The sequence below is a fragment of the Netta rufina genome (assembly GCF_964035555.1).
Source record: "Netta rufina genome assembly, chromosome: 29".
In the NCBI taxonomy this organism is placed as follows: domain Eukaryota; kingdom Metazoa; phylum Chordata; class Aves; order Anseriformes; family Anatidae; genus Netta; species Netta rufina.
Window position 1 is genome coordinate 3229670 of NC_140153.1, and position 26320 is coordinate 3255989.

The 26320-nt window shown below is 68.3% G+C and overlaps 6 protein-coding genes across 6 annotated transcripts; 4 read left to right on the plus strand and 2 right to left on the minus strand.

Annotated features, from left to right (window-relative positions):
• Positions 1 to 640: 640 nt before the first annotated feature.
• On the minus strand, positions 641 to 7493 carry SDHC (succinate dehydrogenase complex subunit C). The gene is made up of 6 exons (XM_084303424.1): positions 7448 to 7493; positions 5011 to 5067; positions 4651 to 4752; positions 4003 to 4064; positions 2760 to 2923; positions 641 to 1473 (listed from the first exon to the last, which is right to left on the minus strand). Exons 1-6 carry the CDS (start codon positions 7465 to 7467, stop codon positions 1369 to 1371), a joined length of 510 nt encoding a protein of 169 aa, XP_084159550.1. The 5' UTR covers positions 7468 to 7493; the 3' UTR covers positions 641 to 1368.
• Positions 7494 to 8659: 1166 nt separating this feature from the next.
• On the plus strand, positions 8660 to 10966 carry MPZ (myelin protein zero). The gene is made up of 6 exons (XM_084303416.1): positions 8660 to 8774; positions 9313 to 9479; positions 9585 to 9798; positions 9899 to 10034; positions 10173 to 10233; positions 10351 to 10966. Exons 1-6 carry the CDS (start codon positions 8711 to 8713, stop codon positions 10453 to 10455), a joined length of 747 nt encoding a protein of 248 aa, XP_084159542.1. The 5' UTR covers positions 8660 to 8710; the 3' UTR covers positions 10456 to 10966.
• A 4006-nt stretch (positions 10967 to 14972) lies between these two features.
• NR1I3 (nuclear receptor subfamily 1 group I member 3) lies at positions 14973 to 17853 on the plus strand (the record flags this gene model as incomplete). Its single annotated transcript, XM_084303404.1, has 8 exons — positions 14973 to 15151; positions 15574 to 15704; positions 16023 to 16195; positions 16280 to 16497; positions 16608 to 16753; positions 17327 to 17443; positions 17524 to 17629; positions 17724 to 17853. The coding sequence occupies 8 exons, from the start codon at positions 14973 to 14975 to the stop codon at positions 17851 to 17853; spliced, it is 1200 nt and encodes a 399-aa protein (XP_084159530.1).
• A 293-nt stretch (positions 17854 to 18146) lies between these two features.
• TOMM40L (translocase of outer mitochondrial membrane 40 like) lies at positions 18147 to 20655 on the minus strand (the record flags this gene model as incomplete). Its single annotated transcript, XM_084303412.1, is given in 10 exon segments — positions 18147 to 18423; positions 18510 to 18612; positions 18706 to 18782; positions 18876 to 18998; positions 19094 to 19199; positions 19304 to 19405; positions 19693 to 19785; positions 19878 to 19945; positions 20555 to 20609; positions 20611 to 20655. Coding segments are annotated over 10 exon segments (912 nt in total). The 3' UTR covers positions 18147 to 18283.
• A 1670-nt stretch (positions 20656 to 22325) lies between these two features.
• APOA2 (apolipoprotein A2) lies at positions 22326 to 22737 on the plus strand (the record flags this gene model as incomplete). Its single annotated transcript, XM_084303336.1, has 2 exons — positions 22326 to 22534; positions 22620 to 22737. 2 exons carry the CDS (start codon positions 22326 to 22328, stop codon positions 22735 to 22737), a joined length of 327 nt encoding a protein of 108 aa, XP_084159462.1.
• Positions 22738 to 23075: 338 nt separating this feature from the next.
• On the plus strand, positions 23076 to 24845 carry UFC1 (ubiquitin-fold modifier conjugating enzyme 1). Its single transcript, XM_084303425.1, has 6 exons — positions 23076 to 23264; positions 23796 to 23863; positions 23986 to 24049; positions 24144 to 24220; positions 24476 to 24566; positions 24660 to 24845. Exons 1-6 carry the CDS (start codon positions 23142 to 23144, stop codon positions 24729 to 24731), a joined length of 495 nt encoding a protein of 164 aa, XP_084159551.1. The 5' UTR covers positions 23076 to 23141; the 3' UTR covers positions 24732 to 24845.
• The last annotated feature ends 1475 nt before the right edge of the window (positions 24846 to 26320 follow it).

A 26320-nucleotide genomic window follows, 5' to 3' on the forward strand; every position in this document is an offset into this window, starting at 1 on the left:
CGGCGAGGGCTGAGCTTCGTTAGCAGCTGGCTCACCGACAGCTCATCAGCGAGCACAAGTGGCCACAAAATCAAAGCCGCTCCAGCGACTGCAGGAAGGAATTGGTTGAAAGCTAAAACGCAGCCGTTTTCACCCAGAAAATCGCTCCTGCTGGGGCAGGGAGCTGCGCCGAGAGCGATGCGGCAGTGACAGCAGAGCTTTCTCTGCTGCTCCTCGGCTGCCTCCTGCTAATTAAGGGCTGGTGGCTCCTTATCAGCGCAGATGTTCCCCGTGAATTCGGTGTCTGGCCGGGTGCTGCGCACGGGAAGGGGGCCGAGACCCTCGCTGGGACAGAAAACGGGGCAGAGCTCCCCGCTGTGCCGTCTTCTTTTAAGGAAAACCCTGAAAAAGGGCAGATCGGGGCAAAAAAGCTGTGCTCTGCACGCGGGTGTCCCAAACGGACACAGCCCCAGGTAGGAAATTCCTTCCTGCTGGGCTGGCAGCGCGCCACACCGCAACCCCTCAGCCAAACTCCAAAGTTCAGGCGCTGCACCTGGCTCGGCAAACACAGCCAAGGGCTTGTTTTTTCCATCCCGGCTCCTCTGGAGCCTCGGAGCAAACCCCCCCCTGCTCGTCTGACTCCTCGCTGCAGAGCCCGTGCGAAGGATCAAGGCTGCTTTATTGCAAGGTGGGCGAGGAAGAAGCGCTGAGCCCACGGCCGCCGGCGACACGCCGGGAAAATCAGAGCCCTGCCGGGCGCGCCGCTGAAGGAGCAACTTCCCCAGGGGAAAACCGGACGTGGCAGGGGCTCCGGAGCCCCAAATCTGGCTGGATTGGGACAATTTCAACGGCAAGGAGTTGGGACGGTGGCAGCCGGGCAGCGCGGGGTGCTGGCGTTGGCAGCGGTGCCCGCTCTCCCTCCCCTGGCACGGGGCTGCCCTCAATGCCGACGGTTGTCCTGCGCCGAGCCTACACGCGGGCCGCCGGCCTCCCCGAGCCCACTCGGAGCCGCAGGGACACAGATCCCGCATTGTCCCAAGCTCAGGGACAGGGCAGAGAGAAGAAACGCCCTGGAGTTTGCTCGGGTGAAGTCGGGCAGCTCTCAGGAGCGCGACGCCGCGGCCCCGAGCCCCCTCCTCCTGTCCTGTGTCCCCCCCCCCACCCCGTCACAACGAGGCAGGCGGCTGGGCGCAGCGCTTGGTTTGGGCTAAGGAAAAGCAACTCTGATCATCCATCCGCGAGATTCGTGAGCAGGGGAAGCCCCCCCTGCCCCCAAAAGGCTTCTAGTTCTGTCCCCCCCTCCCCGCCTCCCTCTCCTCGTGCATCCCCCGGTGGGCCAGGACGGAACAAAGCTTCCAAAAAACGGGAGGCATCGAGCAGGAGGAGCCTTCACAGGGCCGCGAGGCCCGCCGAGGAGAGCAGGGTCAAGACCAGGACCAGCACCCCGGACTGCTGCACCTGGCTGAGCTTGAAGCCCTTCCCCAGGTCCCACGCCTGCGGGGAGAGAAGAAACAGAGCAGAGTTAAGGCACGGGGACATGGACAGACCCAGGAGAGGCACCGCCCTGGTAAAAACTAGCAGAATCACCCCAAAAAACTGCCTGGAGATGATGGGCGATGAACAGGCACAAGCAGCCATCACTGCCAGGAACCGGGCAGGGGTCTCCAGGCTGTGCCAGATGAAACTGATCCCTCCCCAAATCCCCCCAACCAGCAGCAAAGCTGCCCAGGAGCTGTCCCTAATCCCCCCCAGCTGCAGCACGCCAGCTTTGCTCCAGAAGCAGCAGCTGCTCCCTGCTTGGTGCTCTGCTGCTGACAGAAATGGGTTACAGAGCACAGCGCAGAGCCGAGGCCGTGCTGACGTCCCTAGGGCAGAGCCGAGCAGCAGGGGGGCACCCTCAGCCCCCCACGAGCACCTCTGGGAGACCCCAAAAGGCCCCCCGGAGCTGGCAGCCCCCAGGTGCTGCAGGCGGGTTCCCATCTCCCACCTGATTTTGGCTGCTGGGTGGCTGAGCAGAGCCGTGGAGCCGCCAGCCCGACCCCGCTCCCTGTTTATTCCCGAGCTCAGCAGGGGGCTAACGCTGCTGGGTTCGTTCCCTGCTGCTTTAATTGGCAGCCTCATTTAATTGTGCTGTCAGGGGCCTCAGCACGCCTTCAGCTCACGACACTCCGAGCCCGGAGCTGCTCACGACCGCTCCGTTTGCGGGAGGCTCGCGTCCCGCTCCGGGCCAGCCGCTCTGGCAATTTGCTCCCCTAAAACCAGAGCGAGTCGGAGCTGCAGAAACCCAGGATTGTGCAGAAACAGAAACTCAGGATTGTGCAGAAACACAAAGCAGCACGTCTGCTGCTCTTCCCAGCAAGGAACCCTCGGCTCTGCGGCTCCCTCTCCTTCATCAAACACAGGAAGCTCGGCTGAGCGGTTCCACTGCAGCCCGGGGCAGACACCACGGGTTACTTTCCGTCACCAGCCCTCTGTGTTGTGTCTTCTGGGCTCGTTAAATAGCTCGGCGTTATTTAGGAGCAGGAGGAGGGGGAGGATAATGAGCAAAGGGGGGGGGGGCCCTTCTGCCCGCACGGCCCCGCGGAGCAGGGGATGCTGCAGCTGGCTGCGCCGCCCCGTGAAGCATCAGCGTGGCGCTGCTCTTTGCGATTTAAATGGACCCCAAAATAGCTCAGAGGTGATTAATTCTCGTTCCCAAGGGCACCTTTCCCAGCCTGCGTGCCCGGAGCTCCCGCAGCAGCAGCAGCTTCCCCTCCCTCAGCCCCCGGGAGCCCACTCACCAGGTGCCGGATCCCGTTCCAGGTGTGGTAGGAGAGGGGGAAAGCCAGGGCAAATTTCGCGGAGTAGATGAGAGCAGGGCCCAGGCTGAGCGACTTCACCACGGCCAGGTAGTGGGGAAACTGCTCCGGGAGCAGCAGGGCAGCCAGGCTGAAGAGGGAGACGCCTGCAGGAGACAAAGCCCGTGGGTGAGCCAGTGAGCCCTCAGACAGAGCCAGGCACGCAGCAAAAACCTTGGTGGAACCCCAAGACCCCACAAGAGGAGCCCCAGGCTCAGGAGCTGTGCTCGGGAGCAGCTCTGCACCCATTTTTTTCCTATACTTAAGAGCAGCTCCAGCCTGGCCACAAACCCCACACAGCAAGGGATGCTCCTGCTGGTCACACACGACCTCGGCGTCCCTGATTTGGGGACAGGGCCTGAACACAACCATCAGCACGAGCTGGGGGGCAGGAGGGGCAGATACTGAGCAGACAGCGTGCTGCGAGGGGCCGTGCTGGCTGCAGGACCCACGGCGCCTCCCCCTCCTCGTTTCCAGGCCAGGAGGATTTGCTGCAGGTGCTGCAGCGATCGCAGCGAGCTCAATAGCTGCTGATTGCAGCGCCGCTCGGCTGAGGCCGGCGCGAGGCAAGCAGCTGCTTCCCTCCTCAGGAAGGCAGCCCTCCCGTAATTACAGCCCTCGAGAGAGGAGCTGAAAGCTTCCCCCTCCTCAGCAGAAAGCGATTCTCCTCCGTGCTCCATCGGCTCGGAAAGCGATGGCTTCCCACCCCGGCAGGGGCTGACAAAAGGCCCCTTTGTGCGGCACCAGAAAGGGCAGCAGCAGCTCGGGCTGCTGCCAGGGACTTGTGCCACGGGGCCAGGCACGTCCCCAGCTCCCGGGGACAAAACCCCAAACACTGCGCCGTGGATGGAGGCTTCGGCACCCACACGCGTCCCTGAAGGTGCTGAAGAGAGGGGCTGAGATCTGGAGCAGCTTTTGCAGCCTGGGGGAGCTCGGGAAGGAAAATCAGGGATGGGGGCACCCAGGTCACAACGCCACGAAGGCTCTGAGGGGTTTTAAACACCGGGGAGCATCGGGGCTGGAGGCAGCGCAGCACGAGGAGATCCAGGCAGGGATAAACGGGGAGAAAACCCGCTGCTGGAGCCAGAGATGGAACCGGAGACGAGGGGGAGAAACCCACAGCACGGCTCCCAAAAACCCAGAGGGATCTGCCCTCGTGCTGGGGGAGGGTCGGGGACGCACACACCTAAGCTGAGCGCGACGCCGGTGCCGCGGTGGGTGATGGACATCGCCATGGGCAGGGACCACCTGCAAAAAAAGAAACAAATCCAGCTCATCAGCAGAACGGGGCACCAGGGGGGCGAGAGGAGCAGGGAGGAAGCGGGGCCTGCCCGTTCCTAGAGAGCTCGGGGCGGCCGGGCAGGCGGGCCTGCACTCGGAGCTATTCCAGGAATCCGGGCCCCAGCGAGAGGGGGGAGCCGGGGGAATTTGCAGAGGCAGCTTGGGAATGGCAAAGGGCGCTGGCACGGCCTGGGGAAGGGCTCGAGGAGAGCTCCAAGGGGGTGGAACAGGAGGCTGAGAAGGGTTTTGGGGACAGCGGGGCATGGGGTGGGCACCCAGAACTGGAGCTAAGCGAGGGAACATGGAAAAGTGACAGAAGCGGCCCCAAAAAAACATCCTCCCCCCAGCGAGGGAGAGGCACGGCTCTGGGGGGGAGGGAAAACCCATCCTCAGTGCCTCATGTGAATAAAACTGAGTTTTAACAACCCCGTGGGGTACCTGGGGGTGTGCTGCCCCCCCCCAGCTGGCCCGAAGTGCCAGAGGAAACGCACGCAGGGGCTGGGGCTGCCCTCAAAATCAGAGCCCGGGGGTGTCCCCCCCGTGTGGCCCTTACTTGTAGATGGTGACGTGAGGGGACAGGGGCCGGCTGGACTTGGTGTTCTTCTCCCAGAAGCGAGCCATCTCCTCCTTGGCCGTCGTGGCCATCGGGACAACACTGCGAAGAGAAGAGGGGACAGGCGGTGAGGGGGGGGGACCCAACAGCAGGGGGGCACCCCCACCCTTTATTTACCCCCCTAAAGAGGCCGCCTGCTGCCGGTGTGATGTGCTAAATGCCCGGCCACCACACAGCAGGGATCAGGCAGTTATTAAGAGGATAGAAAACACACGTGCCCCACGCTTCAGCCACGATCCCTCGGAGCAGAATTTAATCCCGTTACCCCCCCCGACCCCCCCGTTAAGCCCTCGCACTCACTGTCGCACGGGGAAGCTGGGGCCGAGCCGAGCCAGCAGGCACCGCCGCCCGACGCACCTGTAGGAGAGGAGGGGAGGGTTTGTGAGAGCCCAAATAACGCCTGGGAACGGCAGCAATGTGGGACCAGGGAGGGAATTCACCACTTTGGGGGGTTTGTGCCTTAAAATCAGCCCCAAGGCGCGAGATCTGGGCTGTTCCTCAACCTCTGAGCCCTTACCCTGAGCCCTCACAACCTCTGAGCTCTCAGAGCCTCCAGACCCTGCCTGCGGGTTCGTTCTTTATGACACCCTGTAATTAGCCTCGGGGTAATTAGCCTCACCAGCTCATTTGTCCGCCCTGATCTCAGCCCGGCGCTCGCTCTCCCTCCAGCAATCAGCAGGGCGGGGGGGGGGGCACATGGCCCTGGAAACCCACCCGGGGGGCTCCACAGGAAGGGTCGCTCGAGGCCCTTAATTAATTAATTAATTAAGCTGGGAGGTTAATCTCCCTGGTTAATTAATTAATTAAATGACCTCCCAGGCCGTAGCAGCATCTCGCAGTGCCTCGTTAGCAGCCAGGGGTTAACGAAGCTCCCGAGGACGGGGCTGGGAGAACAGCTGGGGGCAGCTCCCGGCCAGGGGGGAGCAGAAAACAAAGGCCGGGCCCAGTCCTGGGAAAACCCAAATCCCACGAGTTTTTGTTGCAGGAACAGCCTCGGTATGGCCCCACACCAATACCCACTGAAAACCTTCCTGGGCACAGCCCCGAGTTCATCAAAACCCTCCCCAAAACCTCGCAGCGGGGGGAGGAAGCGGCAGCAGCCAAGCAGATCCAAGCCCCCCCCCCAGCCCCTCATCACCCCCAGGGGACCCCTGGAAATTAAAAAAATAAAAAATAAAAAATAAAAAACAAACAAAAAAAATAAAAAAAAATAAAAAAAAAACACACACTCAGAAAGCTCCAGGAGCCCCCCCGGCCACTCCCCAGGGCAGGCAGGGCGCGGGTTTGTAGCAAACTGGGGCTGTTTCTCCCCAAAATCCCACCGCCACCTCCCCGCACAGCTCAGCCAGGCCAGGGGGGAGCAGCCCCGAGCCCCTCCCCGCTCCCAGGCAGGGAAGAGGAGGTGACTAATTAATCCGTGCCCGCAGGCTATTAATTATTGAGGCGCTTCTCACGCCCTCTGCGGCCTCAGGAGCCGCTCAGCGCCGCGGTGCTGGCAGAGCTCAGGCCCCAGACCACGACACCCCCGTCCCCTCCCAACCCCATGCCCCCCCAGGAGCTCCCCATCCCCTCGGCACCATTTCCATGTGTTTTTTTTTTTGTTTGTTTGTTTGTTTTTTAAGATTTGAAGCCTCCTTTCCTTCCAGATCGCTGAGAAACGCGTGTTTCCCTAAAAAAAATAAACCCACGAGCCCTCAAGCGGCCACCCACAGACCTGAGGTCGCCCACACTGGCAGGAGGGGACGGGAGGGGACACCGGGAGCCATCGGGGACCCCAAAATTTTAGGGTTTTCTCCCTCATAACCTCAGCTCTCGAGGAGCAGCAGCTCCGCGCCACATCAGCAAAAGCTGTCAGGATTTCTCCATAAAAATCGCTCGGATTTTGCCACAAAAGAGGCAAACGGGAGGTGATCAAAGATGCTTTTTTCGGCTGCCGGGCAGACGCAGGCAGCAGGGGAAGGCTTCAAAGCAGGGAGCTGCTTTGGCCTCGCGTCCCGAGCCCGGGCTGTGATCACGCCGGGGAGCTCTGCTTTTCAGCAATCCGCCCCAAAAAAGCTTCCCCTAAAAGCCCAACGGCCACAAAGAGCCCACGTGAAGGGAACAAAACGCCCCAAATCCCGCTCCAAAGGTGCCACCACGGAGCCAAACGTCCACAACCGGTGACAGAAATAAAACTTTAAAGGAGTGAAGGTGAAGGGGAGCAGAACGGCGTCAGCAAAGCCTTTTCTGAAGCAAAACCGGCCGATTTTACCAATTTTCCCCCATTTTCGGTCTCATCTCGGCCAGGCAAACCCCAGCCCCAAGCTCCCTGCCCGCAGACCCCTGCCCCGTTTCCCACCGCTTCCCAGTGCCTGCGTCCCACTGGTCCCAGTTCCCCCCCCCCATCCCTTCCCCCCCCAAAGGCTGTCACGGCCCCGGTACCGGCGGGCGGGGGGGGGGGGGGGGGGGGCACGAAGCCAGCACCCGGTGCCCCCCCCCCGCGAGGGGCTTCCAAGCGCTCCCGGGGCTCCGTGTCCCCGTCCCCCCCCCCCGGGCACCCCCCCTCGGGTACCGGAGCCCCCCCCCCCCGGTGTTGCCTCTCAGCCCCCGCCCGCACCGGGCTGGGACCAGGCCCGGGGCCAGCCCTTAACGGGCACGGGGGGGGCTTGGGGTGGGCATGAGGGCACCGGGGGGCTCTGGGGGGACACCGGGGGGGGCCTGGGGGGGTCCGGGGGGGGCCCCGGGGGGCGGGAGTCACCTCAACGCCAGCGCCGCCATCTTGAAGCGTCCGCAAAGCGGAAGCGGCGGTGACGCACTTCCGCCCCCTCCCGGTCCCCCCCCCCCCTCCCGTCCCCCCCCCCCCCGGTGTCCCCGGGGCTGGGCCCGGTCCCGGCGGTGCCCCCCCGAGGCACCCAAAGTCCCGCAAAGCGCTGTTCTCGCCCCAAAATGGAGCCCTGATGGAGGGGGGGGGGGGTCCCCGGGGGGCACGGGGCCGGGGGGGACACGGGGGGGACACGGAGGGGGACACGGGGACAAAGAGGGGGACATGGGGACACGGGGGGGGGGGCACGGGGACATGGGGGGGACAGGGGGACACGGGGGGGGGACAGGGGGACATATAGGAGGGGAAACAAGGGGGGGTGTGGGGGGGACAGGGACACGGGAGGGGACACAGGGGGGACACGGGGACACAGAGGGGGACATAGGGACACGGGGGGGGACACAGGAGGGGACACGGGGGGGGACACGGGACACAGCCCCCATCGCTGGCCCCGCGTCCTGGCCCCAAATTGCCTCAAAGCTTGTCCGTGTGTCTGTCCCCACGGGGACCGGGAGGCCCAGAGCCAGCCGTGGTGGTGGGACAGGAGGGGACATGAGAGGGACATGGGAGGGGACACGGGAGGGGACACGGAGGGGACACGGAGGGGACACGGAGGGGACACGACCCCCAGCACCATCCCCAATTCCTTGTCCCTGCCCCAAAAAGCCCGTCCGTGTGTCTGTCCCCACACCGCCCATCCCATGGGGACCTGGAGGCCCGGAGCCACCACGGGACAGGAGGGGACATGGATGGGACACGGGAGGGGACACAGGAGGGGACACAGGAGGGACACAGCCCCTGTCCCCATCCCCAGACCCCCACCAACCCCATCCATCTGTCCGTCCCCCCCTGTCCGTGCGTCCCCTCCGTCCCCAGCCACATTCCTGCCCGGCCGCCTCCGCCACGGGCCGAGAATGCGGCGGCACAAAGGCCGCAGTGTGCCCGGCCCCCCGCCCGCCGCGTGCCTTCCCCTCCTCGCCCAACGCCGAACAAAATGTCCCCTGTGTGTCCCCCCCACCCCTCCCGACGTGTCCCGCACCCCGCCGCCCCGGCTGCCCGGCGCCCATTGGGCCCGCCGGTGGCACCGTTCGCCGCCGCTGGCTCTTAAACCTCGGCACCCGCCCGCCCGGCACCCTCCGGCCCCGCGTCCCGCCAGCCCTCCATGAGGCTCGGAGCCGGCCGGTGACAGCAGCCGCCACCATGTCGCAAGGTGCCGGGGACAACTGGAGCCTCCTGGTCCTCGCCGGGCTCCTCGCCGGGCTGGGTAAGCGGGGACAGGCGGGGGGGGGGGGACGCGGACGGTGCTTCGGTGTCGCCGGTGGCTGTGTCCATGGGGGTGCCACCGGGGTGCCACCGGGGTGCCACTGTCCCCTGGTCACCATCACGGTGCTGTGAGGACAGCCCCAGCACCGGTGGCCGTGTCCATGGGGGTGCCACCGGGGTGCCACCAGGGTGCCACCGTCCCCCGGTCACCCTCACGGCACTGTGAGGACAGCCCCAGCACCAGTGGCTGTGTCCACAGGGGTGTCACCGTCCCCCAGTTGCCGTCACCACCCCGGTCGCCTCCACAGGAATGAGAAATGGGCACGGGCAGAGGGGGTCCAGCACCCCCCAGCGCCCCCCGCCAGCCCTTGTGCACCCTCCGTGGCCAACAAAAGCCCTTTGGTGGCAACCGGGGACTTGGCACGGGGGTGCAGAGAAGCCACCGGGGTCATCCCCCCCCTCCTCCTAGCCCCAGGGACAGGTACCGGCACCGTGCCGGTGTCCCCCGCGGTGCTGAGGGCTCTGTGCCCCCCCCCCAGGGCTGGTTCCCACGTCGGCCATCCACGTGTACACGCCGCGGGAGGTGTACGGCACCGTGGGCTCCCGCGTCATCCTGTCCTGCAGCTTCTGGTCCAGCGAGTGGATCTCCGAGGACATCTCCATCACCTGGCACTTCCAGGCCGAGGGCTCCCGCGACAGCATCTCCGTAAGCACCCCCTCCAGGACGGGTCCCCCGGGGGGTCCCCACTGTGCCCAAAGCCCCCACGACCCTCTACGTGTCCCCCCTCCTTGTTTTCTCCACCCTCCCCAGATATTTCACTACGCCAAGGGGCAGCCCTACATCGATGACGTGGGCACCTTCAAGGAGCGCATGGACTGGGTGGGCAACCCCTGGCGCAAGGACGGCTCCATCCTCATCCACAACCTGGACTACACCGACAACGGCACCTTCACCTGCGATGTCAAGAACCCCCCCGACATCGTGGGCAAATCCTCCCAGGTCACGCTCTACGTCCTCGAGAAAGGTACGGGACACCTGATGTCCCCCATCCTCCCCCTTACACCCCGTCCTGACCCCCACGGGGGGGGTGGTGGGACGCTGACGGGGTGCCGGTGCCCCCGCAGTGCCCACCCGTTACGGCGTCGTGCTGGGCTCCATCATCGGCGGCGCCCTGCTGCTGGTGCTGCTGGTGGTGGCCCTCGTCTACCTCGTGCGCTACTGCTGGCTCCGCAGGCAGGCGGTGCTGCAGCGGCGGCTCAGGTGAGACCCGACCCCGATTTGGGGTAAAAAACACCCCAAAACGGCTCTGTGGGGGCTGCTGACCCATCAGAGCTGCCTTTTTTAATTATTTTTTTATTTTTTTTTATTTTTTTTTCTCGCTTTCCTGCCCCGTTTTAGCGCCATGGAGAAGGGGAAGCTGCAGCGATCGGCCAAGGACGCGTCCAAGCGCAGCCGCCAGGTGAGCACCCAGAGGGGGGGGGGTTAAACACAAGGCAGGGGTTTGGGGGATTTCCAGCTTTTTGGGGTGTTGGGGAGCAAAAAGCGGGGTGACGGTGACGCCGCCCCCTCCCCGCAGGCCCCCGTCCTCTACGCCATGCTGGACCACAGCCGCAGCACCAAGGCGGCGAGCGAGAAGAAAGCCAAGGGAGCCCCGGGCGAGTCCCGCAAGGACAAGAAATAGCGGTTAGCGGGCAGGGAAGGTGCCGCGGCGGGGGGTGACACCGGGGCCCCCCGCGCCCCCAAAGTGGTGATGACCATCGAGATGGAGCTGCGGGGGGAGACCCCCGAGGCCACCCCCTCGCCGAGCAGGGGCGGCCTCGGCAGCGCCCTGCGGAACATCCTCAAGCCCAACTCGGACAAGTGACGCCCGCCGCGGGACCGGGGACCCGGCGAGGAGCGGGGTGTGGTGGCCTCGTCCCGGGTCCCCCGCTTTCGGGGACGCCCCCGCGGCCTCCCCCCCCCCAGCCCCGAAGCCCCCTCCATCGGCACCTTCCTCTGCGCAACCGCTGCCCTCGCCCGGCCCCGGGCTCCGATGTAATTTTTTTTTTTTTCTTGGAATCACGCAATTTTTTGGGTCCCCCACCCGGGCTGGCTCGGTCCCCACCCCCCCTCCTCCTCCTCCTCGGGGACCTGCCACCCCATCCCCATCCTCCACCCACCCCCACCCCCTAAAAAAAAAAACCCAAACACCACAAAACAGCCCCCGGGAGGGTTTCTCCGTCCCCGCCGTTGCCCCTTTTTCTGGCCGTTTTCTCGTCTCTCCCCGCGACCGAGCCCAAATGACGTCGTGGGGTGGCCCCCGCCCCGTCCCCTCCGTCCCCGCACCCCATTAACCCTCCCGCCCCGTAACCCCCCCGGCCCCCCCCCGGTGCCGGCCGAAGCCTCGGGGAGGAGGAGAGGCGGCGGCCGTGCCGGAGGAGCCGCCGGCGTCCTTTTGGGTTTTTCTATGCCCCGTCCCCGTCCCCGTCCCCGTCCCCACGGCGCCGTTAATAAAACTCACATCTCCTGGAGCCCGGTGTCACCTCGAGGTCACGGGGGGCTGGGGGGGTTTTGGGGGGGTCAGGGGTGTTGTTGGGGGGGGTGGAGGACTCACGAACTCATCACACGGAGCCCCCCCTGCTCCTACAGGGCGCCGCCGCCGCCGTGCCTCAGTTTCCCCAAGTGCAAAGCGATGGCACCCATGGGTGTCCCCACCCCCCCCCGCCCCAAAAATCGGCTGGGGGGGGCTGTCCCCAAGGGCTCCCACCCATCATGGATGCGTTAATTAAAGCTCACCCCTAACGAAGCGGCCGAACTTGGGGGCACGCAGCCCCCAGGGATGGCTGTGGGGGGGGTGGGGGTCGCTATGGGGTGGGGGGGGTCACTGTGTGGGGGGTGGGGGTCTCCCTCCTTGTCTATGGGTGACCCAGCAGGGATTGTCATCGCCCCCCACTGCTGGGGGGCTCGGTGCCAGCCCCCCACCGAAGCCCCACATTTGGGCACGGTGCCGGGGGCCGCGGCTGCCCCATGCCCGGATCTGACCCCCCCCAGCCTGAAGAGACGAGTGCCCCCCCCCTCCCCGGCGGGTCTATAATTGGGTCTATAATTGGCTTTGCCCTAATAAGTCTGCAGAGCGAGCGGGGGGCGGCCCCCAGCCCCTTGGGGCATCCCCTGCGCTTGGCCACCGCCGGTGTTTTTCTTTCCAGAGCTATTTCTGCTCCCCCGGCCCCCCCCCGGCCCCCCCGGCACCGGGCACCAAAGGGACTGGGACCAGAGAAATCGCCCCCCCCCGGGGCTTGGGAAGGATTTTAAGCCCCCCCCAAGGAGCCCCCCCACATCCTGGGGGCACCTTTCCAGCCCCTGCCTGGCGAACTCCATCTGCGCGTCCCCAAGGTGGGGACAGCCCAGGGACATGGGTGGATAAGGGGGGGGCTTTTTGGGGTCCCCCCCCAAAAAAAACAGGCACCTGGGCCCCCCCAGGCAGCGGCACATCCTCAGTTCCCCCCCCCCCAGACCACGCACCCGTTCCTCTTCTCCCACTGCTTTATTCTTTACAGATGCTCCGAGCCCCCCCCCGGTGACACGGTGGGGGGGGGGACACAGGACAGGGGACGGTGACAGAGCACAGGGAGGGGGCAGTGCAGGGACAGGGAGCCCCCCAAGTGCGGGGGGAGCCCCAAATTTTCCCCTGGTGGCCTTCAACAAGACCCGTGTCCCCCCCCACAAAACCCCTGGGGGGTCCCTCGGGGGTCCCTCGCTCAGGGGCCACGGCCCCAGCGCATCCCAGCAGCCAGCGCCGCCACGGACTGGGGAAACTGGGGCTGCCCCGGGGAAAAGGGGCATTAACACGCCACCCCCTCGCGTCCCCCCCCCCCCCCCAAATTGACCCCACAGCTCCAGGGTGGGCGAGGGGTGGGGAGGGGCCGAGCCCCCCCCTCCAGCACCGCTCGCTGAGGACGGGGCAGCCCCGGCACAGGGCAGGACGGGGCCGTGCCCGCGGGCACGACCGGGGGCCCAAAACGGGCAGGGGGGCCCGGGGGCCCCCCCCCGGAGCCCCTCAGGGTCCCGACTCTTTCTTCCTCTTCTGGAAGCGGCGAAATTTCCCCTGGATGGCGAGCGCGGCTCTCTCCGTCTCGGGGGCGCTCAGGTCGATGTCGATCTCCTCCTCCTCCTCCTCCCCTTTTTTGGGGTCTTTGGCTGGGGGGGGGGGGGGCAAAGGGGGGGCTGCTCCGCTCACAGCCCCCCGCCCCCTCCCTGCATTCACCCAGGGTGCATCCCACAGCCCCCCCCTTGGGGCACAGGACACCCCAAAGCCCCCCCAGCAGCACGCCCACCTGGTTCAGGGGCACCCCACAACCATGGGGGGCACCCAGGGGTGCGCCCCACGACCCCCTCCCAGCACCCAGATAAGGCAGGAGGCACCCATGGGTGCACCCCATGACCCACACCCAGCATGAGAATGCCCCCCAAAACCCTGCTGGCACCCAGGGGGGGTCCCCAACCCTCCCCATAGGGCTGTCCCCAAACACATCCAGGTCCCCCCCCCCCCAATTTTTGGGGACACCAACCCCAGGGGTGGGAGCAGCCACGCAGCAGCACCCCGGGGTGTCACAAGGGGGGGTATGACAGCAGTGACACGGGTGACAGGACCCCCCAAAAGGGGGCAGGGGGTGCCCCCAGCACCCCGGGGGGGGGTCTCACCTTTCTCCTGCCCACCGGGGGCCTCCGCCGAGCTCGGGGACTCATCGGGGCTGCGCTGCTGAGGGGGGGGGGGGGGGGGAAAAACGGGGGTGACACCGGGACCGAGACCCCCGGGGTGCCCCCCCGGGCCATCCCCGTGCTGAGAAGGGTGTGGGGGGGTCCTTCCCTCCCCGTTTCCCCCCCCCCAAGCTTTTATTCTCCATCTTCCGCGGATGGCACCGGGGATGGGCACCGGGTCCCGGTCCCTCGGGGTCCCGGTCCCGGTGTCCCGGTCCCTCGAGGTCCTTCGGGGTCCTTCGGGGTCTTTCGGGGTCCCCCGGTGTCCCCTGGGGTCCCTTGGGGTCCCCCGGGGTCCCAGTCCCGGTCTCACCTCGCTCATGTCCTCGCCGCCGCCGCCGCTCCCGGTGCGCGCCCCCCCCGCGCTCCGCCGCCGCTTTTATCGGGGCGCGGCTGATTGACAGCCCCGGGCAGCCAATGGGGGCAAGGGGGCGGGCTCTCCCCCCCCTTTATCCTCACCCCCCCCCACCCACCCCGTGTCTCGACACCGGGGGGGGGGACGGGGACAGGGATGGGGATGGGGACACCGCTGCCCCCCCCCACCCCATGCTGGGGACCCGTCCGTGGGGGTCACCGGTGGCAGCAGGGCCACCCCCCCGCTGCCAGCGCCACCCCTGGCACCCATGGGTGCTCCCTGCCTGGGTCCCTGTCCCTGTGGTTGTCCCCTTCGTGTCCCCGTGGTTGTCTTCTGGTTGTCCCCTCCGTGCCAGCCTGGCCCCAGGTTTGTCCCCTCCCTGTCCCCTCCATGCCAGCTGTCCCCTACCTGTCCCCAGGCTTGTCCCCATGCCTGCCTGGCCCCATTTTTGTCCCCATGCTTGTCCCCTCTGTGTCCTCTCCATGCCAGCCTGTCCCCACGTTTGTCCCTTCCTTGTCCCTTCCATGTCAGCCTGTCCCCAACCCTGTCCCCATGCTCATCCCCTCCTTGTCCCCATGCCAGCCTGTCCCCATTTTTGTCCCCTCCGTGTCCCCTCCATGCCAGCCCGTCCCCACACCTGTCCCCACGCTTGTCCCCGGTGCCACCAGTCCCCACGCGCCGCCCGTCCCCACCCGTGTCCCCACGTGCCACCCGTCCCCGCCTGTCCCTCACGTGCCCCCAGTCCCCGCCTGCCCCCCGTGTGCCGCCCGTCCCCGCCTCGCTCAAGTTCAAGGTTCAAACTCCACGGGGCTCCGGCGGGGACCGGGCAGCCCCCTCGTGCACGGTGGCCACCGCGGGACACCGGCCACCAGCCACCGGGCCCCAGGTACCGGTGGGCACCGGGAACCATCCCAGGGGTGCTTTGGCAGTGCTGGACGGGGAAGCTGGGGCAGCAGGGGGGGGACACGGTGGCTCCCAGGGGACACGGAGGGGACAAGTGCCAGGGCTGCTCGAGCGTCACTCCGTCGTCCCGCAGGCTCTGTCCCCGCCGTGGTGCCCTCGTCCTCGGCCGTGTCCCTCGGTGACCCCGTCCCGTGCCCCCGGCCATGTCCGTGTCCAGCCCCTCGGACCCGGAGAGCAGCCCCGGCACGCAGCGGGGTCCCCAGGTCACCGAGAGGGAGGACGGGGAGCCCGAGGAGGAGAAGGTGTGCGCCGTGTGCGGGGACCGTGCCACCGGCTACCACTTCCACGTCATGACCTGCGAGGGCTGCAAGGGCTTCTTCAGGTGCTGCCACCGCGGGGGGGGCGCGGGAGGGGACAGGGTGGGACGAGGGGCAGGGCAGGAGGGGACATTGGGGCAGGACAAAAGGGGGAATATGGGACAAGTCCAGATAGGAAGGGACAAGAGGGCACGAGGTGGGACAGGACGGGATGGGACATTGGGGACAGGACAGGAGGGGAGTGTATGGGTCAGGGCAGGGCACACGGGGACAAATGGGACAGGAGGGGACAGCCGGGGATGGGGTGGGACAGGAGGGGACAGATGTTGGATGCTCCCCCCCCCGTGCTGGAGCCACCCGGCTTCTCCAGGACACGGCGGTGACGGTGACCCCATGGAGAGGTGGCCCCTGCAGGGGGCTCCTGAGCCCTGCCTGCCCCCCTGGGGGCATTGTCCCAGCCCTGTCCCCGTGTCCCCTGTCCCCCCAGGAGGTCCATCAATAAGGGCGTCCACTTCACCTGTCCCTTCGCCCGGAGCTGCCCGGTCACCAAGGCCAAGCGGCGGCAGTGCCAGGCGTGCCGCCTCCAGAAGTGCCTCGACGTGGGCATGAGGAAGGACAGTGAGTGCGGGGGCCTCGGGGACGGGGGGGGGACAAGAGATGGGGTGACCTGGGTGGGGGGATGTGGGGGCAAGAGGGGACACCAAGGAGGGGACTCGGGGGTGGAGGGGATGGGGAGGACGTGGGGGAGAAGGGGATGGGGGGGCAAAGGGGCAAGGAGGGGACCCAGATGGGACAAAGGACACCGGGGGGGGGGACCCAGAGGAGCAGCCTGGGAGGGGGGGCATCAGGGCAGGGCGCAGCCCCAGGGGACAGAATGGGTTTGGGGACAGCTCCTGGTGACACCCCCGGGGCTGACATCCCCGGGGGGGGTGGCAGTGATCATGTCGGAGGAGGCCCTGGGGCGGCGGCGGGCGCTGCGGCGACAGCGGCGCCTGGCCCGGGAGCAGCCGGGGGAGCTGACGGCGGAGCAGCGGGAGCTCATCGGCATCCTCATCGCCGCGCACCAGCGCACCTTCGACTCCAGCTTCTCCCAGTTTGCGCACTACCGGGTGAGCCGGGACCCTGGGAGACGCTGGTGGCTAAAACTGGGGGGGTCCCGGCGTGGTGCTGACCCCCCCCGACCACCTCCCCAGCCCGCCGTGCGCCTCTACATCCCCAGCCCGCGCTCGCCGAGCCCCTCGGGGCCGGGGGTGCCCTCGGCGGTGCCGTCGCCGCAGCCGGAGTGCGGGGCCGAGGACGGGGCCGAGGACGTGCTGCCCGACGTCTTCTCCATGCTGCCGCACTTCGCCGACCTCAGCACCTTCATGATCCAGCAGGTCATCAAATTCGCCAAGGAAATCCCGGCTTTCAGGTCCGGGGAGGGGGCGCGGGGTGGGTTTTTTGGGTGTCCCCCCCCCCCCCCCCCCAAACCCGGCAGTGCCGTCCCGCCGCCGCCGCCACCGCCGCCTCCTCCGGCCGCAGGGGTTTGCCCATCGACGACCAGATCTCGCTGCTCAAAGGGGCCACGCTGGACATCTGCCAGATCCAGTTCAACACCGTGTTCAACGCCGAGACCAACGCCTGGGAGTGCGGGCAGCACTGCTACACCATCCAGGACGGGGCCCTGGGTGAGCGGCACGGCCCCGGGGGACGGCCCTGTCCCCATCCCTGTCCCCGTTCCTGTCCATGACCTCGTTCCTGTCCCCATCCCCGTCCTTGTCCATGTCCCTGGTCATGTCCCCATCCCTATCCCTATCCATGACCCCGTTCCTGTCCCCATCCCTGTTTGTGTCCATGTCCCGGTTCCTGTCCCCGTCCCCATCCATGTCCCCGTCCCTATCCCTGTCCATGTCCCCGTTTCTGTCCCAGTCCCCATCCTTGTCCCAGTCCCCATCCCCGTCCATGTCCCTGTTTGTGTCCCCATCCCTGTCCCCTTCCCTATCCCTGTCCATGTCCCTGTTCCTGTCCCCATTCCCATCCATGTCCCCCTCCCTGTTCCCATCCCCATCCTTGTCCCTGTCCCCATCCCTGTCCATGTCCCCGTTCCTGTCCATATCCCCATCTTTGTCCCCATCCCTGTCCATGTCCCTGTCCCCATCCCTGTCCATGTCCCCGTTCCTGTCCATGTCCCCATCCATGTCCCCATCCCCATCCCTGTCCATGTCCCTGTCCCCATCCCTGTCCCCGTCCCTCTCCCCCAGCCGGTTTCCAGCAGATCTACCTGGAGCCGCTGCTCAAGTTCCACATCAGCCTGAAGAAGCTGCGGCTGCACGAGGCCGAGTACGTCCTGCTGCAGGCCATGCTGCTCTTCTCGCCAGGTGGGGGGCACGGGGGACGCGGTGCGGGGGGGTTGGGACCCCTCCCCGCACCCCCCCTGAGCGCCACCCCCCCTCCCCAGACCACGCCAGCGTCGCCCAGCGGGATTTCATCGACCAGCTCCAGGAGAAGGTGGCCCTGACCCTCAAGAGCTACATCGACCACCAGCACCCCATGCCCGAGGGCAGGTAGGTGCCCCCCCCCCCCCACGATGGCACGGGGTCCCCACGGCACGGGGACGCCCACCGGGTGCTTTTTTCTCCCCCCCCCCCCCACCCAAAGGTTCCTCTATGCCAAGCTGCTGCTGCTGCTGACGGAGCTGCAGACGCTGAAGGTGGAGAACACGCGGCAGATCCTGCACATCCAGGACCTCTCCTCCATGACGCCGCTGCTCTCCGAGATCATCAGCTAGAGCCCGCGCCCCCCCCAAAAAAAACACAAAAAAAACACCCCAAAAAAAAACCAAAAAAAACCACCCTCCCGCAGCCCCCGGGGCTCCCCGACCACCTCCTCGTTTTCGGGGGCAGAGTAAAGCTCTTTTTATTTTTCCAGGCTCCGCGGCTGCCTCCCTGCGGGCACCGCCAGGTGCCTCCGGCCCCCCCACCGCGACCCCCCCCCGGGCCCCGGAGCATCTCCCTGCGCAACCGGGGGTGTGTGAGGGGGGGGGGGGGAAAAAACCGAGGCCGCTGGCGCCGCCAGCAGCCGCCCCTCAGCCCGAAGGCTGCCCCCGACGGGGAGGGACCCCAAAGCCGGTCCCCATCCCCGGGGGGGGTCTCCGGGGCGGCCCCCCCTGCGGCACGGTGGCTCCCTGAGCAGGGCGGGGGGGGGGCGGGCGGCGCCCCTCAGCCCACGATGACGCTGAAGCCGCAGTGGAAGCGATTCTTCCAGTGGTTGAGGAAGGCGCCCAGGGCCAGGGTGACGGGCAGCGGGGGCAGCTTCTTCTCCAGCACCCCCCCCACGCTCCAGTTGCTGTCCAGGAGCCCTGCGGGGATTGAGAGGGGGGGGGGAAAAGGGTTGGGGACACGGTGAGGGACCCCGGCTTCCCCCCCCCGAAGCCCCCTCGCCCACCTCTGAAGACGACGTTGGCCTGCGGCAGGTTGAGCTGGTAGCCGAAGGCGAAGGTGGTGTCCTGCAGCCGCGTGTTGGCCTCCAGCTCCACCCCGACCTGCACCTGGGGGGGGGGGAGAAAATGGGGACAGGGACACGTGGGGGGGGGGACAGGGACACGTAGGGGGGGGACACGGAGGGGTAGGAGGACCCCCACCTGCTCGTTGGCTCTGTGGTAGTAGCTGGCGTGGGCGCCGCCGTAGCCCACGTTGAGCGTCGCCACCCATTTCGGGGCTGGAAAAGAGAGAGAAAAAGGGACGGGATGGGGGGGGGGACGTCCCCAAGGGGGGGGCCACCGGGGAGGGGGACCACCGCGAGGCCTCGTACCCGTGTATTTGCCCGCCAGCGTGAGGATGGCTCCCTCCTCGCCCGGCCGCCGGTGGTAAACCATCTCGCCGCCCAGCACCAGGCGGGGGGTGACGCTCTGCAGGAAATGCGCCACCAGGATGACTGCGGGGGGGGGGGACAGCAGCGCCTCAAAGCATGGTCCTGGGGGGGTTTATTTTTTTTGGGGGGGGGGGCTGGGGGGTCACGGCGTCGCTCACCGGACTCGCCGAGGAGGTCGGGGTTGCCCAGCGTGAGGGTGGCGGTGCAGTCGTCGCCCCGGTACTCGCCGTCGAACTGCCAGGTGAGGAACTTGGCCTGCTGCGTCTGCCCGGGGGGGGCGAGAAGGGGTGAGGAGGGGGGGGGGGGACACAACACGGAGCAACCCCCCCAACACCGGCATCACCCCCCCGGAACGGTCCCGGCCCCACCTGGAAGACAGCTTTGGTGCGGAGGCGCTCGGCCACGAGGTGCAGGACCTGGGCGTTGAGGCTGCCGCCGTTGTCCATGTCCCCAACCAGCGTGGGGAAGGCCTGGGGGGGGGCACGGGGGGGGTCAGTGGGGTGACAGGGACACTGGGACCCCCCCCCCAGCCACAGGACAGACCCCGCTCACCCCCCTGGGGGGGGTCAGCGGGGTGACGGGGACACTGGGACCCCCCCTCACCCCCCTGCCACCCAAACCCTCGGATTTTCAGAGCCGTGAGAACACCCCCAGTCCCGACCAGTTCTCCCAGTACCGTCCCAGGGACACCCCCGGGGGTCTCAGGGCCCCCCCCCCCCGGTGCCCCCCCCACGGCGGGGGGGCTTCGCGGCCGCACCTCGGTGGGTCCCAGCTGCCGGTCGCCCACGAAGGTGGCGTTGAAGTGGTAATTTGAGGCCCCCAGGGTGCTCATGTGAACCGTGTGTGTCACCTGCGGGGGGGCCATGGTGTCAACACGGCATGGGGGGGCCACAGCGTGCACTGCACCCCCCCCCCGGTGCCGTGTGTCCCCCCCCCAGTGACCTGGAAGTGGCTGCTCAGCGCCTTGTTGACGATCAGCTTCACGCCCTCCATCTGCTGCGGGAAAACCTCTGTGGGGACAAGGGGGGGGGGCAGGTGGGGACATGGGGACAGAGCTGCCCCCCCCCCAGCACCACCCTGACCCCCCCCACTTCGTCCTCACCCCCGCCACCCCTGTGCCTCATCCCCCAGTGTCCCCCCAGTCCCGTGTCCCCCCCCCCCCCAGTCCCACATCTCCGGTGTCCCCCCCCAGACCTACACCCCCCCGGTGTCCCCCCAGTCCCATGTCACCCCCCCTCCCAGTTCTATACCCCCGGTGACCCCCCAGTCCCGTGTCCCCCCCCCAAGGTGCCCCCCTTAGGTCCATGCCCCCCCTGGTGCCCCCCCATTCCCATGACCCCCCCCCAGTCCCATACCCCCGGTGTCCCCCCTGGTGCCCCCCCCCAGCCCCATGACCCCCCCCGGTGTCTCCCTAGGTCCATGTCCCCCAGTGCCCCCCCAGCCCCGTGCCCCCCCCCCAGTCCCGTATCCTCCCGGTGTCCCCCCCCCAGCCCCATGACCCCTCCCCGTACCCCCCCAGCCCCGTTACCCCCCCCGGTGTCCCCCCCCCAGCCCCATGACCCCTCCCCGTACCCCCCCAGCCCCGTTACCCCCCCCGGTGCCCCCCGGTGCCCCCCCACCTTTGCACTGCCGGTGCAGCTCATCGAAGCTGCCGGGGTTACCGAGGGCCCCCCCCCCGGCGCGGGGCCCGGGGCGCGGCGGGGCCCAGCGCGTTGCCCATGGCCCGGCCCGGCCCGGCCCGGCCCTAGCGCCGCCGCCCGCCCCCCCCCCGAGAGCCCGCTGGGCGCCGCCATGGCGAGGACGGGCACGGCCACCGGAAGTGGCTTCGCCGGGCCGCTCCCGCCCTCGGCCCGCGGCCGCCATCTTGGGTGAGGGCAGAGCCCGCCCGCTCATTGGCTGAGGCGGGAGGAGCGGGGACGCCGCGGTTTTGGTTCCCTCCTGATTCCGGCCCCCGCACGCGGACGTTCCGGGGTTGCAGCGTTCCGGTCCCACAAACCGGCCCCTTCCCAGTGCTCCCAGTACTCCCAGTGCCCCCAGTGACCCCAGTGTCCCATCTCCCTGCCCTGTGCCCCCTCCCAGTCCCCTCCCTGTCCCCGCACCACATCCTGTGTCCCCCCCCCCAGGTCCCCCCACCCTGTTGCCCCCTCCCCACGTCCCCTCCATCCCCTGCCCCACGTCTCCCCCGCCACCACCGCCCCATGTCCCTGGACCTTCCCCACGTCCCCCCCCCCGTCCCCCTCCTGCGCTGCCGTCACCGGCGGCTTTCCTGGAAAGGGGCCGCCTCTGGCAGGGGCTCAGAGGGGAAGGGGCCCCATCAGCCGGTGGCCCCGCTGGCCACCCAGGGGACCGAGAATTTTTGTCCCCGGTGCCACCCAGCGCCCTTTGGACGCGTGTTCCCAAACACTTGGCCCCTGGCCCGGCTCCGCAGCGGGGTGTCCCCCCCACCATAGGACCCATGGGGGGGGCCCCGCGCTGAGTCACGCCGTCGCGCTGGCGGCCGAGGGTCAGCGATAAGGCGGCCGCTGACCTTCACCCCCCCCCCGGGGGCCGGCGGTGGCCGGGGCGAACCGGGGTGGGCAGCCCCCAAGAGACCCCCCTGAGATGGGACCCCGGGGTGCTGCTGCTGGGGGCACCCACTGGGCTGGGGATTTGGGTTGGAACAGGGGTTCTGAGAGGGGGGTCCTGTGGTCACGGGGGCTTCCTGGGGCTATGGGGTCTCACGAGGTTGTGTCACGGGGCTACACTGTGGGGCTACGGAGTGCCATGGGGCCACCACGCCCCACAGGGCCACCAGCCGAGCCCCCACTGTGGCCCCCCCAGCTCCCCAAATTGCTGCCACGCACTTTGCCCAGCGTCACCCATCATCGTCCGTGTCCCACCACCGGGCTGTGGGGCCACAGGGCCGGGCCCCCAGGGCACGGGGCTGTCCCCGCTGGGCTGTCAACCCCCTGCACCCCCCCCCCGCAGTGACCCTTACCCTCGCTGTGTTTACCTGGGCATGGCCTCCCCAGCCCGGGGGGCGGGGGTTGCTCAGGGGGATAAAAGCAGCCGCAGCCCCCCGAGGCTGCACTTGTAGCCCCCCATCCTCTGTGTGCTGCCCAGGTGAGGGGGCAGCTGGCACCTGGGGCGGGATGGGGGGCATTGGGGCAGGATTGGGGCAGGATGGGGGCCCCGGAGCTGCAGGAGTGGGATGGGGAAGGGCAGAAGCGTGGGGTGGGGAAGGGTGGGAGGGAGATGGCAGAGCTGGGATGGGGCAGGAAGGGGATGGGGCTGGGGCAGGATGGCGAGGGGGGAGCTGTGGGGTTGTGACGGGTGGGATGGAGCCGTGGGGGGGGGGTGGGAGCCTGACCCACACCCCCGGCTGTCCCCACGCCCAGAGCCGCCACCATGATGAAGCTGCCGGTGGCCGCGCTGCTGCTGCTCTGTGCCTGCGGCCTCCAGGCCGCCCTGACCAAGCGCGAGGCTGTGCCTGAAGCCGGGGCCGAGGCCCCCCCGGATGCCACCATCCCCCTGAGCCGCCACTTCCAGACCTTCTCCGACTTTGTCACCAAGGAGCTGCCCCAGAAGCTGCAGGCGGAGGAGCTGCGGAACCAGGCCAAGTACTGGGGGGGGCTGAGGGAGGGGACGGGGGGACAGGGGGACCCCCAGGGCCTCCCCTCACTGCTCCCCTGTCCCCCCCCCCAGGGCCTATCTGGAGCAGGCCAACCAGCAGCTGACGCCGCTGGCCCAGGAGCTGCGCACCAACGTCCTGAACTTCTTCTCCTCCCTGCTGGAGCTGGGCAAGGGCAAGGAGCAGGCCTGAGCGCCGCCATGGAGCCCTCGTCCCCCCCCCCTGCATCAATAAAGCCTTTGAGCCGCCCGCCGTGTGCTGTGTGTTGTGTGTACGGGGCTGGGGACATGGGGACGGTGGTTGCTGTGACCCTGGGTGTGGTGTGGGATCGGAAAAAAAAATAAAAATTTTAAAAAATATTAAAAAAATAGGGCTGAGGCCTGGCAAACTCAGCGCTGCCAGCACTAAAGATGGAGGCTCCCCTATTCAAGATGGCGGACGCGGCGCCTCCCGCCCCTAAGCAACATGGCGGCGCCTGGCTTCGCGCCCCCTCTTCCTAGCGTCACTTCCGCCCCACCGCCCCCAGCAAAGATGGCGGCGGCGCCGCGTTTCCGCCCCCTCCCGGGGCCCGGGCGCCGCTTCCGGGCGCGGCGACGATGGCGGAGGAGGCGGCTCGGCGGGCAGTGGCGGCGCTGCCGCTGCTGAGGACGGCGGCGGGGCCGCGGGACCGGGAGCGGTGGGCGGAGAGGCTGAAGGAGGAGTACCGGGCGCTCATCCAGGTGCGCCGCCCGCCGGGACACCGGGAACGGGGGGTACCGGGGGGGTACCGGGGGTTACCGGGGAAGTCCTGGGGGGAGACCGGGGGTAGATTGGGGGATACCGGTGAATGGGGGTACCGGGGGAGCTACTGGGAGGGTTACTGGGGGGGTTACCGGAGGGTCCGGGGGTACCGGGGGATACCGGGGGGTTACCGGGGAGTCCGGGGGGTTACGGGAGAGTGACCGGGGTGTCTTGGGAGGGTCCCGGGGGCGTCCCGGGGAGTTACCGGAGGAGACCCGGGGGGGTTAATAGGGTTTTAGAGGGGGTTACCGGAGGGGTTACCGGGGAACGGGGTCCCGGGGGGGGTTACCGGAGGAGTTACTTGGGGTGGGGGTTACCGGGGGCACCCAGGGGGTTACCGGAGGGGTCTCGGGGGGTTACTGGGGGGGATACCGGGGGTTTACCGGTGGGTCCCGGGAGGTTACTGGTGGGGGGGGTCCCTGGGGCGGTCACCGGGGGGGTCCCGGGGTTTTTACCGGGGGTCCCCGCAGTACGTGGAGAACAACAAGAACGCCGACAACGACTGGTTCCGCCTGGAGTCCAACGCCGAGGGCACCCGGTGGGTGACCAGGAAGGGGGGGGGCAGCTCCCGGTATGGCGGGGGGGGGGGGGGGCACCGGTGCCACGTGTAAAACACCCCCCGGTGCCCCCCCCCCTCCGGTTTGTGCCCCCCCCCCCCAGGTGGTTCGGGCGCTGCTGGTACATCCACGAGCTGCTCAAGTACGAGTTCGCCATCGAGTTTGATGTGAGTGGGGGCACCGGGGGGGGGGGGTCCCGGAGGTGTCCCCCCCCCCGGGGGGGGTCCTGACCCATCCCGTGCCCCCCCCCCCCCGGTGCAGATCCCGGTAACGTACCCCGGCACCGCCCCCGAGATCGCCATCCCGGAGCTGGACGGGAAGACGGCCAAGATGTACAGGTGGGGGGGGGCTTTTTTATTTTGGGGGGGGTCCTCATTTTAGGAGGGGCTTTTTTTTTGTTGGGGGGGCTCATTTTAGGGGGGGCAGGCTCATTTTTGGGGGAGAACACCACATTTTTTTAAGGGGAGGCTTGTTTTTTTGGGGGAGAAGCTCGTTATTTTTAGGGGGGAGGTTCTTTTTTTTGGGGGGGAGGGTTTTTTTTTTGGCGGGGGGGGCTCGTTCTGGGGGGGCTCATGGCTCCGTCCTCCCCACAGGGGGGGCAAAATCTGCCTCAGCGACCACTTCAAGCCCCTGTGGGCCCGCAACGTGCCCAAGTTCGGGCTGGCGCACCTCATGGCACTGGGGGTGAGTGTGGGGGGGGCACATAAATGAGGGGGGGGGGCACGGGGGGGGCTGCCCCCCCCCCCAGCTCCTCACCTCTGACCCCCCCCCCCCCAGCTCGGCCCCTGGCTGGCCGTGGAGATCCCCGACCTCGTCGCCAAGGGCCTGATCCAGCACAAGGAGAAGTGAGAGGGGCGCTGGGGGGGGGCAGCGCCCCCCCGGGAGATGCCGACCCCCCCCCGCAGCCCCTCCCCCCCCTTTTTCCCTGCTGTCCCCCAATAAACGCTGCAGCCCTCGCCCTGCCCCTGCTGCTGCTGCTTTTTGGGGGGGGTAAACAAACATTTCGGGGGGGTCTCCGCAAATTCTGCCCCCCCCCCCCCCCCCGTGGCTGGGGAGGGGCTGTGGAGCTCCGCGCGACCCTACAAAAACACCCGCGGGGAGGTTGGGGGGGGCGGTGTTTTAACAAGGCCGCGGCCCCTTTAAGAAGGGGGGGGGGGAGGAACGAAGCGGTCGCCATGGCGACGCGGAGGCGTCAGGCGGAGGGGGCGGGGCTGGGCGCGGCGCAGGCGCAGTGCGGCGCCGTGAAGCCGCCGGGGGCGGGGCGGAGGGCGGGGGAAGCCAAGATGGCGGCGGGCGCTGCGGGAGTTGTTGCCATGGCGGCCCGCGGGAGGTGCGGCGGGGCCGGGGGGGGGGGGGGGGCGAGGGGTTTGGGGGGGGGCCGGGACCACCGGGAGGGGGTGGGGGGCCCGGGGGGGGCCCGGGGGGGCACGGGGGGTGGAGGGGGAAGGGGAGGGGGTGGTAACGAGGGGGGTGCTGGGGGGGGGCAGTGAGGGGATAGGGGGAGGGGAGGGGGAATGGGGGGTTGGGGGGGCCAAGGGGGTGTGGGGGGGGCAAAGGGGGTGAGGGGGGGCACGGGGGGGGGGCACGAGGGGGCTGGGGGGGCTGGGGGGGGCACAGGCAGGAAGCCAGGGGGCAGGGCCCAGGTGGGACATGGGGGGGGGGACACAGGTTGGGGTGGGGGGGGCACTGGGGGGGGTACAGGGGGGACCCGGGGGGGGGACAGGGCCCGGGGGGGTCGACAGGGAGTGGTGGCACTGGGGGGGGGCAGGTGGGACATGGGGGGGGCACAGGGGAAGGGGGGACAGGGGGTGGGGGGCAGGTGGGACATTGGGGGTATGGGGGCAGGTTGGGGTGGGGGGGAAACGGGGGGGCACTGGGGGGGGGCAGGGTCTGGGGGGGGCAGGGGATGGTGTCTGGGTGGGACACGGGGGGGGGACAGTGCCGGGGGGGGGGGGGCATCACCTGGGGGGGCTGTGGGGTGGCAGGGGAGGGGGGGGGGGGGCAGAGCTGGGCCGGGGGCACGTCCTGGGAGGTGGGGGGGGGGGCAGGAGGGGGGGTGCAGGGCCAGGTGGGGGCCAAGAGACACGGGGGGGGGTGGCACCGGGGGGGGGGCGCAGCACCCAAGTAGGACACGGGACGGTGCCTCATTGTGGGGGGGGGACAGACACAGGGCGGGGGTCTCGGGATGAGGGCACAGAGCTGGGACCTGCCCCCCCCCCTCACCTGGTGACCTGCCCCCCCCCCCCAACCCCCCCCAAAATGACCCGGCCCCTCTCTTAACGCCGCAGGCCCCCCCCCGACGGGACGCTCCGGCCGGCCGCGCGCCTCGGGGGGCTGTGAGAGGTGGGCGCCCCCCGCCCCCTCCTCCCCCCCTGCACCCCCCCCTTTCTATTTTTTATTTTATTTTTTTATTCCCCCCCCCCCAGCTCCCTCCTTTT

Bases quoted from the DNA above. Each gene is read 5' to 3' on its own strand.
- SDHC (XM_084303424.1), bottom strand. From the start codon at position 7,467: ATGGCGGCGCTGGCGTTGAG. The intron at 4,065-4,650 runs GTAAGGGCCACA...CTTTTTTTGCAG, and splicing joins CCTCACGTCACCATCTACAA to GTGGTCCCTGCCCATGGCGA. The intron at 2,924-4,002 runs GTGTGTGCGTCC...TGTCTCCTGCAG, and splicing joins CGGCGTCGCGCTCAGCTTAG to GCGTCTCCCTCTTCAGCCTG.
- MPZ (XM_084303416.1), top strand. From the start codon at position 8,711: ATGTCGCAAGGTGCCGGGGACAACTGGAGCCTCCTGGTCCTCGCCGGG. The intron at 9,480-9,584 runs GTAAGCACCCCC...CACCCTCCCCAG, and splicing joins GCTCCCGCGACAGCATCTCC to ATATTTCACTACGCCAAGGG. The intron at 9,799-9,898 runs GTACGGGACACC...GTGCCCCCGCAG, and splicing joins GCTCTACGTCCTCGAGAAAG to TGCCCACCCGTTACGGCGTC.
- UFC1 (XM_084303425.1), top strand. From the start codon at position 23,142: ATGGCGGAGGAGGCGGCTCGGCGGGCAGTGGCGGCGCTGCCGCTGCTG. The intron at 23,265-23,795 runs GTGCGCCGCCCG...GGGTCCCCGCAG, and splicing joins AGTACCGGGCGCTCATCCAG to TACGTGGAGAACAACAAGAA. The intron at 24,050-24,143 runs GTGAGTGGGGGC...CCCCCGGTGCAG, and splicing joins AGTTCGCCATCGAGTTTGAT to ATCCCGGTAACGTACCCCGG.